Genomic DNA, 13,062 nt, shown 5'->3' on the forward strand with positions numbered 1-13,062 from the left:
ACAGCACTTTTCCTGAGGTGGGGATTCCCTGCTCCCATAGTCCTTCCCAGCTCCCTTCTGAGCTGTTCCTACAGGGCAGAGTTGCCACCTTTTTAGAGCAGCCTTTGCCACTTGGTACTTTCAACCTGGAACTTTAAATCACCAGAGACAAAGAGCAATAAAAATGGGGTCTGTCATTGAACAGATCCTTCTTCCTATAACTGAGTCACTGCCACACAGTTTTTCTCCTGGCACATCATAAAGAAATACACTCAGAACAAATGGGCTCAAAAAAAGCTTATGGGAAAAATAAACCCATCAAATTTCTGTCTTCTCCAATCTGAACTCCAGAGGATGTATGTGTGTTTATATCTAAAAATATGCATAGAAAACAAATCCTATTTTCCACTGCTTTTTAAAAAAATTATCATTTATTTTAAAGAAAACTTTTGCATTTTATAACAGAAAAATTTATCAGTAATATAAAGCTCCCTAGGAACAACCACAACCAACCTCCAAAAGGGACTAATTCCACTTCAACAACCTGGACTGAATGGGACACAAAGTTAGATCCTAAACGTGGTTTCAGCTTCATCTGATCCCCATTCCTTGCACAGTGCCCATGGAAAACACAAGTCACAGCTCTGGGGAGGTGTCTGAGGCAGGGGCAGCAGAGATGGCCTAGGGCAGGTTCTAGAGAGTGTTTGTATCCTCCTGAAATCCTGTCTCCTGGTTAGGCTGGGACCACACACACTCCCCTCTGGCATGGCACTGACCCAGGTAACTGTACTCCCAACCCTATTTCTAAAGTTGAATTAAAAAGTGGACTGATTTAAGTCTGGGGCTGCAAATGCAAAGGATTTATTTAGGTTTGTTTCCTCCTGTATTTACATTTTTGCAAGGAGCTCTCTCTTTATAAATGCATCACTGATGAATATTGAAAACCTTCTTGGGCACAAGTATCTTCTTGCAGTGGCAATGCATCAGAGGCTTGGCTGGTGGTTATTCTTCAAAGACTTAGGAGGCATTAAATGTAAATTTAAATACAAATGTATTTAGGAAAATCCAATACTTAAATGATCTGGATCTTGTAATTATTTTAATTAAAGTGGAAGGAGAAGTTTTCCAAAAACGCTGGAACCCTGTCTTGGTGATAAAGATCCTGAAGTAAGCTGTTTTTTCCCCAATTTTTTGTCCACTTTGCCCTGAATCACAGAGCACAGGGCACGCCCCCCCGGCAGCTGGGCCAGCAACGCCTTGAAAAAGCCAGTTTGCAAAACGGCGTAGGTATTAAGGACTGATTGCCAGACATTTTGAAAACACAGCTAACAGGGAAGATTACTCCGTGAAAATGAAACTGTTATGCAAAGCAGTTTCTGGGATTCACGCACGGCCGGGACCTTGTTCCCAACAGTCCCCGGGCACGGGCGGATGGGTTGGGAAAACACGATGTACAGCGGGAGCTGCTCCATCCCCTGCTGCAGTCCCCGGACCCAGCCTCGGGAAACTTCTTTGAGGGAAGGAACTTTAAAAAAAACATACGGAATAAGAACTAAAAAAAAAAAAAAAAAAAAAAAAAAAAAAAAAAAAAAAAAAAAAAATCCAAACCAAACAATCCAACTCGCACAGTAGAATTACCATGAGAAAAAGCCACTTCCACGCTTTTTTTTCAGGGGTGGGATCCCTGTCCTGCCCGCCAGCGCCTCTCGGGCTCCGCAGCTGCGCCCCCGAGCCCCAGGAAAGGGGATGGGGCGAAAAAAGAAGGGAAAAATTAAAATGAAGAAAACAAGGATGTTGCCGGGTTCCAGCGCGGGCGGTGCCCCCGGATCCGATCCGTGAGGGGCCGGGTTCCCGTCCCGGTCCCTGGTTCCCATCCCGTTCCCCTCCCCATCCCATTCCCGGTTCCTAGTTCCCACTCCCCATCCCGTCCCCGTCCCGTCCCCATCCCGGTCCCAGTCCCGTTCCCGGTTCCTGCTCCCTATCCCGGTTCCCGTTTCCATCCCATCCCGTCCCCGTTTCCCTGTTCCCGTTCCCATTCCATCTCATCCCGTTCCCAATTCCCGTTCCCATCCCATCCCGTCCCCGGTTCCCTGTTCTTGTTCCCGTTCCTCTCCCATCCCGTCCCCGGTTCCTGGTTCCCTCTTCCCATCCCATCCCATCCCGTTCCCGGTTCCCTGTTCCCGTTCCCTCTCCCCACCTCTATCCCGTCCCCGTTTCCCTGTTCCCGTTCCCATCCTATCCCGCTCCTGGTTCCCTATTCCTGTTCCCGTTCCCTCTCCCCATCCCTATCCCGTCCCCTGTTCCCGTTCCCATTCCGGTTCCCCGTTCCCATCCCGGTTCCCCGTTCCCATCCCGGTTCCCCGTTCCCTGTTCCCCATTCCCGTTCCCGTTCCCTCTCCCCATCCCGGTTCCCCGTTCCCTGTTCCCGTTCCCATCCCTGTTCCCCGTTCCCTGTTCCCGTTCCCATCCCGGTTCCCCGTTCCTGGTTCCCCACTCCCGTTCCCGTTCCCTCTCCCCATCCCTCTCCCCGTCCCCTGTTCCCGTTCCCTTCCCGGTTCCCCGTTCCCGTTCCCATCCCGCGCCGCTCCCGTCCCGTCCCCTCACGGTGTCCCCCGCCTCCCTTGCCGGCGGCGGGCGGGGAGGGCCGGCCTTTCCCACAATGCTTTGTGGGACGTTGACAAGTGGATCCAAGATGGCGTAGAAAGTAATGACAGGTAAGTCGGGACTTCCCCGTCCGCCCCCGCGGGCACCGAGCGCGGCCCGGCCCGGCCCGCGCCGGCCCCGCCGCTCGCCCGGGACCCCCGCGGAGCGCCGCGGGCCGCGGGGCGGGCGCTGCGGGGCCGCGGGGCCGCGCGGGGCCGGCGGGAGCGGGCCCTGTGCCCGCCGAGGGCCTGCGGCGGCCGCCGCTCGGGGGGTGTTGGCGGCCGGACCCCGGAGCCGCCGCGGCCCCCGCGCCCCGCGGGCGGGAGGAGCCGCCCCGGGCCCCGCTGGGCCCAGCGACCGGCCCGCAGAGCCGGGGATGCCTCGCACAACCCCCGGGGTGCTCCGGGGGGATGCAGGGGGGGGTGGGAGGCAGCTTTGTTTTTGTACCGGGCGGGGCGGGAGGGGCACGGCCGGGGAATAACAACCCTGGAAAACGGGGCTTTGCGGAGGGCTGGGAAAATAAATCGGGAGGGTTTAACGGCTGTTGTAAAATTGCCCCCTCGCAGCAGTTGGAGGGTGGGCAGATGAGCCTGTGTTTTTGTTTTCTGCAGGAGGCTTTGGCAGGGAGAGTGGAGTGAAGTTGGGAGGTTTAACACAGGTCCTGGGAGCACCATTTACACCCTGGAACGGCCCCGAGACTGAAAACAGGAGACTTTACACTGCACAGCCCTTCCAAGACACTGTATATATATTTTTAGGGCGAATCCCCAAGCAGGAAGAGGATATGTGTTGCCCCTCCTGGGGTGGGCCATGTCCTTTCATTAATTTCCAAATTGGGTGCAGTTGCTTTGGCCTCAATGCACTGTTAGGCCAAGTATTGTTTGATTATAGTAATGTGATTTAAACATATCATCGATGGGAATTAAGAAATAACTGCAGGGAAACAGTTGCAAGGCTGGTTCCCAATTAATGACAAAATGAGTAAGAGTTAACCAGGTAATAGGATTTTTGCATTATCAGAGGTACAGTGAGCTTGAGATGAAGTTTTAAAATAGCATACTCAGCTTTTTGTTGAAGAAAAAAACCCCAATTCAGTTGTAAGACAGAAAAATACCCTAAAAATGAGTATCACCACTGACAGATTGAGTGTATCACCATGGCTTGGGATGGTTTGATTGTTGAGGGCTTCTGATGTTGTTCTTAATAAATAGTATAATTGAATCAAGGCAAATGATAAAATACACCCCCTCACCATTATTTATATCAGACACATTCCTTTATAAAAATAAAAAAAAAATAAGCAAGTGATACTTGGCAAGTTTGTATTATTTTCTGAGACTGATTGGTAGAACAGGGAGGTTTTAAAATGATGTGTTTTAATTTCAGTTGTTTTAGTACTTTTGAGCCATAACAGATTGTGAATGAAAACACTCTTTTTTGATTTTTTTTTTTTTTTTCTTAAATGGCAAAGCTTGTTGGACAGGGACAGTCTGGGGATGCTGGGCAGCTTCTTGGTCCATAGTGAGGAGCTGATTTTAGACATTCAGTTGAAACTTAGAAGAGGGGAAAGTGTACAAAGGACCCCCATGTTCCCTCCCCCTCCTTGGGATGCAAACCAAGGGAATCAGACTGTGGTAGGTTTGGCTTTCACAGCACAGAAACTGTGAGTGGTAGAAGCTGAGTTAAGCTTTTTTTTGTTGAACTTTAATTAGCAGAACAGTTTTTCTTTATTGGTAAGTGAAGGAACATTTTATGTGTTATTACTGATAAATTGAGTTCTCTTTGTAATTTGTTCTGAGAGCAGAAATTACTTCTTTATTTTTCCTGGCTGAAATCACATTTCTATTATCACTCTTCACCTTCATGGATTTTTTGGACTTCTGAAACATGCAGTGTGTATTTTCCCCTCTTTTAATTCATACAGACACTGTGCCTTTTTAGGTGAGCCAGATGAATTTTTCTGTGGAAGAACCTTATTAAAGTGGTGGCTTGAGGACTTGAAATACCTGGTTTTGTTGAGTTTTGTTGGTTTATATTTTGGGATTTTTTTTTGTTGGTTTGTTTGGGGGGTTGTTTTTATCTCTTCCCATCAGACTAAAACTTAAAGGGAAATGTGGAAGCAGCATCTTATTCTGTAATTTGTCCCAGTTCTGCTTCTTGATCTGTCATGGAGGATCCTTTTCCTTTGTGAAATTTTACTGGTTTCAGAGCAGTTCCTTCTGGGCTTTGGGATCAGTGTCAGTTAATCTGGTTGCAGGAGAAGGGCTGTAGTTTGGAGAGCAAGGTTGGAATCATGGAGAAATTCTCATCTCAGAAAATATGAGTAAGAGTGTCTGGAAGGCTTGAAGAGGTGATATTCCCAAGTGGACAGGTACAGGCTTAGTCCTAGTGAGATGTGGACAGCCTGATGCAGATCACTCCACCTGTTCATGCTTCCTTTTGAAGGAATTTAAAATAGGGGTAGTGAATGTGAGGAGTTCTGACACCAGTGGATGAAAGAGCCCATGTAAGAGCTGGGCAATCTTATTACTAATTTTTTCCAACTCTGGATGAAGTATTTCTCCATCACTGGCAATTATTTTTGTTAGTAAAATCCCCTTTGCAATTATAGCTGGATATTCTTCCTGACTTTCAGTGTGTTGGTTTATTTTATTTGTTATTTACATTTGCTACTGCAGGTTATTCAAGGTGTTTTCATGTTAGTAAATGGCAGAAGCAATTGCTGGGGCAATTCAGATTGTTAGTTCAAAGCCCTTGAATGTCTCACCCCGGTGGCAGCCCCTCCTGAGGTCACTGGTACCTCACAACTCTGGTAGCAGGAGTGAAATCTGAATTAAAAAAGACTTAAATCCTGTCCCCTGTGTACAGCCTGAGTAAGTCAGGAAAGCCCTGGCTTGGGGACTGAGGAGGAAGAATGGTGTCACTGTGCTCTAGCTTAGGGATAGAGTGGTTGGACAGCTGGAATTCCCCTGCCCTGGGGATCAGTAGGCCAAGAATCCTGGTAGGCTCCAGTCCTGCCCTGACGTCTCTCCTGGCATTGCCAAAGCCTTCTTCCTGGAAGGAAGCAGATCCCCAGTGTTCCTCCCTGTTCAAGGTTGCCACTGTGTCATCAGGGGGGGCTAAAATACCAAATTTTGTAATCCTGACCTTCCCTCCTGCTCGTGTTACAGCTCTTTAATCATGTCTCACTTCCTTTGTTAAGGCAAAAGCCCATCTTCACTGCGTGGTCCGTGTGTTTTTTTGCCTTGAAATGGAAGGACTGTGGGTTAGATAATCAGAACAAACAAGACCTTCCTTTTTTGTTCTTGTTTGTCTTGCTATTTCTTCCGTGGCCTTTGGCAGCACTTGTGTTTATGTGTATCAATGACATATATTTAAAGACATGGCGCTTTATATGTTTGATTTTTTAACTGCCCTCAGTGTAAACTTCTGCAATTGCCATTCTTTTTCAGCAAGGAAGAAAAGAGGCTGGTTTTAAAAAAAGTTTGCACACAGCATTGGTATGGAATTAAAAAAAAAAACAAAACAACCCAGAGGAATGCTTTATCTTCTGGAGATTTTGACTGGGGAAGTAAACACTTGTTTTCCCTCAGTATTTTGGGGTGGGAGAAAATAACTAAACTTTATAGATAGGGAAATTTGGAGGCTGCAAGCTCAGACTGCTCCACAGGGGCAGGCCAGCTTCTGGGGGGTTTTATTCTGGTACCACTGATATGTAACTCCAGTTCCTTATTCCAAACCAGTCTTGCTTACTGAGCTTTCATCCTCTCTGCACACAAATGTTTACAACATGAGGCTTCAACCAGAAGCAATCACTCATGTCTGAGAAACACAGAAAAGTGAATATCACTGTAGGAAAAGAAGTGCTTAGGAATTTAAGCAGGGAGATTGTAATTACCCACGGGCGAGAATATGTTTTTCTGTTGCATTTCCGTTGCACTGCCAGTTGAAGTTACAGGATGCTTAATGAGGCCATAACGTAATATCCAAATATTTCTCTAATTTTATATGCAAATTTGTTGTTATAAATCAGAAATGCGCTGGTTATTTACCCAGCCTTTTCTCAGAGTCCTCCATAATGCCAGATTACAGACTTATTAGAGGAAAGGCAGATAAGAAATCATCGATTTCAGTCTTTTTTCATTTTTAAGTGTGATTTTACTGCACTGAGAGGTTCCATTTCGTGACTGAAGAATTTGAGCGGTGACTGTGGCCCCATCCTGGTGCTGAACGAGGACAAACTGCCAGATTCTCTGAGCAGTATGGAGTCCTTGTCAGATGTTGAATGGCTCATAATTTAGAATTAGCAGCACTGGACTATCCAGGTTTTCCTGCAGTAGGTACACAGGGCTGCTGAGTTGGTAGCAAGAATTTTTGTAAGTGATGTTATGTAGAGAGATATTCTGGAGATGTGACTGTGAACTGTTGTGCCTTTTGTTGCTGTTGGTCCCACTTGCATGGAGGATGATGTGTCTGAGGTGGATGTTTTGAGTCTTTGGCTTAAATGTGGTCTGGGGAAATAAATTTCGTGCTCTCTCCTGTTTGTAAGAGGCAGGAAAGGCTCATGATTCTCCGAGCTGTAATGCTGAAATATTGGAAGAAAAAGAACAGTGGGTTTGTGTTTGGAATGAAATTTTGAATGTTGGAGCGGCAGGAAGTGAAGGATAGAAATGTGAGCACTGTGTGCATTGGACTGAGCTGGTTTTATGGTAGTTGGGGTAAGTGTGACTTAGAAATGATCTTTCAGTCTGTGAATTTCCCAGTCTGGGTTTTTTCCCCCATAGTTATATATAGCAAAAATACTGTATTCATCAAAACACTAAAAATTACACTGCTTAAATATGCTTAAAAGGTCTTTCATAGCCCTTCAGACCCCATGGCAAGAGGGAAATATGTAACATGAGCTGTTTTGGAGTATCTTGGTTGTTAGTAATGTGGCACAAGTGTTTAATTGGCTGGAAAACGTTTAGTGGTTCAGCAAACCAAGAAGGTAACAAATCATGAGCGGGGAACGCCACAAATGAAGAGCACAGTGGGTTTGGCAGCAGGTAAAATAAAGCCTTTTCCACGTATGTCTTTTCACTTGATGTAAGGTAATCTGTATTTTTTTTAAGTGAACATTTAATTTTATCCTGGGATGATTTTGGGGGGACAGGGACGGGCAGTTGGCTTCTGTTCCCAGGTAACGTTCCTTCACTACTCTCAATCAAATTCCCCATTAGCTGAGATTCCCAAATACTGTTGACCAGCCACGAGAGCTGCCTCGTATCTGTTCCTCTGCTGTCTTGGGAGCCAGAATTTGTCGGACTTCTCTCATTATCTAACACAGGGAGGTCGTTGAGGGGAATGTTTTTTAGCACACTTTGGAATCTGCACTGACCCAGCGCTGCGGGTCTTCCCTGGCAGCAATGGTTTTGATTGGGGCTGTTTGTGCCGCTGGGTTCGAGGTGACTCTGCTCTGGCCGTATCTGGAGACACTCACACGTCTGGAATGGTGTTTTGTCGTTTGAACTGACTGATATTCCTTGGCTGTGGCTCTGTTTATGTTTGTTTGGCCGGGCTAGACAGCGCTTCCCTGCTTCCCAAGTTTTGTCAGGATTACGCCGTTAACCACAGCAGGATCGTTACTCATTCCTGCTGATGCAGTTCTTTGAGTGGGGTTTCAGATACGTGACTGAATCGTTAATGTTCCTTTCAAAAGGAATGAGGAGGGTGAATTCCAGTGGGAGACGTGTTTGGGATGCACGTTGTGGTGTTGCTGTGAGAGGAGAACTTGGGAATCCATATTCTGTTCTTGAAGGAGTCTAAAAGCTGAACCTGTTGGTTGGTCATGCATCTGAGGAGAGGAAACAGGGACATTATAAAAGCATTATCCATATGCAGAAAGGTTAATAAAATTAAAATACAGAGTTAGAAGACAACTCTCCAAACCAGACTTAGCTGTATTATGCCAAACTACTCAAAGCAGGGTCATGTAAAAATGAATTTCAAAGGTTATTTCCAATAAAGATAGCAATTTTTAGAGGTGGAGGTTAGTTATTGCTTTGAACTTTCAAAAAGGCACACAAAAATATCATGCACAGTTACATAATAGGTGTGGTTTGGGGAGAGATGTGTTTGGAGGATCTGTGGGTGGCGTGACTGTGTTATTAAATCTGTTACGGGAGGACCCTTTTGTGCTCAGCACTCTATAAATGCATAACAAGAAACTCAGTCACAGGATTGTTCACTACTATAATAAATTAAAGTTCCTTATGAAGCTGCAGTGAAGACTGAGGTCTATTGAAAGAAAATTTTCCTGTTCAGTATCCCAACATTCTGGCTGATTTCTGGGCTTGGTTTGTGACCAGTGCAATGGAGCTGATACTCAGCATGAAGATTTTTACAATCTTTTGCCTTTTGAATGGATTGAAAGAGTGATTCACATTTTGCAGCTCAAACAGAATGAATTTAGGGCTTTTTTTTTTTTTCCTCCCCCATCCATCCAGCTGTAAACCTCTCATAGATACCTGTAGCATCTGTATTTGCCCTGGGGAAAGTACCTGTAGCTGTGCTCTTCAGGTGCATCTGGTCACAGGGAGGTGCTGCTTTGGTGCTGCTTTGCAGTATCAGGACGTGTCAGGAGTGGAGAAAGTTCTCGTGTGAAAATGAAAGTTTGACACTGGAGGGAAGACTGTTTCAGCATTGCTGCAAGATCCCTGTTACTCAGAGAAAACATGGATTGGATCACTAAGCTTTGGAGCTGCTGGGGGTGGGGAAGAGTTTGCATGGGGTTTCCCAAACGGGGATGTGCCGTGATAAATAATTCCCTAATTTAAAACCACTTTTATTGCTGAAATCCAAATACAGCTGTATTAGATAAAGCTGTGAATTGAACACGAGACTGAGCGTTAGGAACTGCTAATTTTGGTTCTGTCTCTGAGACTGATTAAAGTGGTGAGTTTGGCAGATGAGCTGTGGTCAGGTGCTCTCTGCAGGCAGTGCTGCACGAGTGGCGCGTTCGGCGAGCGTTGTGGAAAACCGTGACATGTTTGTGCATTTTAACTTCTGAAACGCATTTGTAAACATCCTGGTACGTGTTCTGTGTTGAAATGGTGCTTGGGAATCTTCCCTGACTCCCCTTTGCATTCCTTGGGAACACAGTTTTGGCACTTGCCTGGCGTTTTGAAAAGGAGGTGACACATGTTTAGTCACATCGACACAGATGTACCTCTGTTATCATACAGCAGGCATTTCTCAGGAAGGACTTCTGGCACCATCTTATGACTCAGAGCAGAATAATACTGGGAATTGCATGACTGTGTAAGTCCTTCAGATTAGTGGTGTTCACTCCTTTTGGTCAAAAGTATTACAAAACACTGTGATGTGAAATGTGCCGAGACAGGAACAAGGCCGTGTTCTGTTATTGAAGTGTTTAAAGAGAGGTTTTGCCACAGGTGAGGTGTAATTTTGGAAGGTTGTGAATGATGATGTTTTAACCAGCTTTTAGAATATGGATATACTGTTCTGCAAGGTGTGGTTGAGTCTGAGGCTTGTAGGTGGGTGCTGCTCCATGGAGAGCTGGTCGGGCAGTGCTGATCCTTCCCTTTGTTTTTCTCTGGCAAATTTCATTAAGAGAAGCAAAGATTAAATTACTTTTCTAATGCATTTTTTTAAAGTAAGTAATTGGTGATGTTGTTATGGGGATAAAATGGTAACCATGGGACAATATTTCAATTAAAATGCCCTCATCTTGACCAAGTGTTAGAAACTCCACTCAAAAAGCAGTGTGAACATAGAAGTACATGGACTACAAACTGCTGCTGTGTTAAGCAGTTATTATGAAAGAGTGTTTACAGGAGGATTTTCTATGAAGGAGCCAAAAGAACTTTAGGTGGGGCAGAAGCACCACCTATTATTATGTTACCTGATGCTTACTATGACATAGTCCTCATTTCACTTGGTTGCTGCCTGCCAAATTTTAATTATTTGGGTTGAAATTTCCCATGGTAGGTGTCTGTTGTAAGCTGAGTTTTTGGGTGCTGTGAGGAAAGAAAGGTTCTACCAACATGGTTTGGTCTTTTCTAAAAATTGGGCAAAAAATATTTTCTTATGTTCATAATAAAATAGAAAAGAAAAAAATCTAATGACCTATAGTGCTGCTTTGTGGAAAGTTGAGATGTGTTATGATATGATGTTTCTGCCAAGGTTGTGCTTGTTATTGACCCTGTGAAAATCTGCTCAGCACTGGTCAAATTAGCATTAAGGACAAATGTAAAAGATAATCCCTGCAGCGAATATACTTGGGATACTAAATGGGATTTCTCTATAATTTGAAGGCTAGGGCTCCTGCATTCCTCCCTGGTATGATTTTGGACAAAAATAAGAGCACAGAAAATTCCCTTTGTGTACTCCTGTACCCAGTTCCTCTGCCCTCCCAGCTCTGCCTTCCTGCAGCACAGGGGAAGCAGCGGCTGGATTTAAACAGAAGGTGCAAATTTTCGTAGAATATGTGCAATAAATGTGGAGATGGGGGTGGCTGAATGAGGAGAATGAGGCTGAAAAATATTAGTGTTAGCAAGAAAGAGAAGGGAGGCTGTGTGGTGTGGGTACATATGATTTATTTTACAATGCTAATCCAGTTGTTTGTTGGAATACAGTTTCGCCATCTGCATAAATGAGAGAGCGTTTCTGAAATGGAGGAGGGAATAGCAAAAAACAGGAAGGCAAATCTTACTTAAGCCCCATCTTTGCTACACTTCGTTTTCTCTATTTTTAATGGTTTTGCCATGTTGTGCTGCAGGGAAATGCTGGATACTCCTCAGTCCCTCTGCAGACACTGGGTGTCCCGTGTGGATCATGGAAAGGGATGAACAGTACAGGGCACAGCATGGTGGGGAAAAATCACTTCTCTGAATATGAGAAGTTTATAGAAACTTTTGCCTTGTGTTTTAGTGTCTTAATTCTTTGTAAAATGAGAATATTGTCAGAATGATAAAGGTGTTTTTGTAATGCTTGTGAGGTGCTGGGTCGCAGTACTGGAGGCATTATTGAAAAGCTAATGAAATCATTAAAATGCAGTCTTTAGAACCAGATATGAGCAGCATGCAGTAAATAAGGCCTCAGGCCCCGTGCTGAAGTATTTCACTGCATGTCCATTAAGCAGCAGCCTCAGTTCTGCCTGTTCATTCCGCCAGGTAGCCCTTGGAAAATGTTCCCTGTGACTAATAGAGTTACAGGCAATATCATAATGCAGACACACAGGAGGCCACCCTCAGCTTGGGCAGATTTGTTTTGTCCTCACACAACCTCCGAGTATCGAACTTTACAGCCTGGTGTTTGTTCTGTTCATGAATGCAATATGTATATATATATATATTTGCTTTGTGTGACCAGGAACCCTGGGGGTTATGGGTTGGCTTTCAGACAACGCCAGGAGGTGCCACGTAGATGTTGTGCTTTGACTTGCCAGGTATTTTGCTTAGTTTCATCAGGACAGGTAATGTTTTCATGCAGCTGTGAGAAAAAGGATCAGTTTAGAGGCAGGATATGAAGATATTAGGGATACTTATATGGTGGTTGCAAGTTCTGAGGCCATTCCCGTATTTTTGAGCCAAAGATAGGCAGTTTGTCCATGTCTAAATGCTGCTGCTCGCTGCAGAGACTGTCCTTTCTGCTGCTATTTCCAAGAGGAAAATAGAAGAGATTAGTAAAGGTACTAAAGTGTTAATAATCCCTTAATAGTCTGTACTGAAATCATAACTAGCATGCAAAACCCTTGTTACTGTTTGTGATGTATGTAAAGAGATTTGAAGCCCACAGAGGATCCAGATGCAGAAGGCATTTGCTCTTAATCTTGACTGCCTCTGTATTTTTGTTACTGTCCTTATGTGGATGATAAACCACCCACAGGCACTTGTTCTTCTTACAGTAAATGTGGATTTGTTTATTCCATACCTTAGGTTTACAGGATTAGACTCAAGGCTCTGTTTATGTGGCCAGAGATCTCTTGTCCTCCTAATTTATGGTGCTCTCATTGATTTTTCAACATGGAAGGATAATCTTAACAGTCAGGGGCATCATGAACCTCTTCATTCCCTTTTTTCCCCTCCCCAGAATCAAGCATATCATGTTCCTTAGAGGCCATGTAGCAGAAGTTCTTGCTGTGGAATAAAACCTTGAAATACGCTTTCCTCATTCTGTATGCTCCAGTTCAGATTTAACATCATTTTTGGAATTTAAAGTAGGGTCATTTTGCCTGGAGTTGTACAACATTAGCTAAAGTAATTCAGTTATTTCAGAAAACTGATTAGATTGTCCTTTCTCAAGGGTGGAGGCTTTTGTATTTGTTCTGCAAGGTGTGCAGTGCATTTCTGAGAACTCTGTGTAACTGCTATTACAGACTTCAGCCATAATTGCAATAAAGGAGTGCACAAGTTCTCTGCTCTTACATTTTTCTTA

The 13,062-nt window shown here is 44.7% G+C and overlaps 1 protein-coding gene across 4 annotated transcripts in view; it reads left to right on the top strand.

Annotated features, from left to right (window-relative positions):
* Window positions 1-2,618: 2,618 nt before the first annotated feature.
* Window positions 2,619-13,062, top strand: part of HELZ (helicase with zinc finger) — an 85,530-nt gene continuing 75,086 nt past the window's right edge. For 2 of the 4 annotated variants that reach the window (XM_032706539.1, XM_032706542.1), the window contains exon 1: window positions 2,619-2,693. Coding sequence is in view for 1 of the 4 variants with exons in the window: in XM_032706543.1 (XP_032562434.1) it covers window positions 2,687-2,693 (7 nt within the window). In the remaining 3 variants the exon portion in view is untranslated. Of the gene's footprint in view, window positions 2,694-10,561; window positions 10,611-13,062 lie in introns of those variants that run through there. The other 2 variants (XM_032706543.1, XM_032706541.1) reach the window with 2 other exon arrangements.

Source organism: Chiroxiphia lanceolata, chromosome 19 (assembly GCF_009829145.1).
Source record: "Chiroxiphia lanceolata isolate bChiLan1 chromosome 19, bChiLan1.pri, whole genome shotgun sequence".
Lineage (NCBI taxonomy): Eukaryota > Metazoa > Chordata > Aves > Passeriformes > Pipridae > Chiroxiphia > Chiroxiphia lanceolata.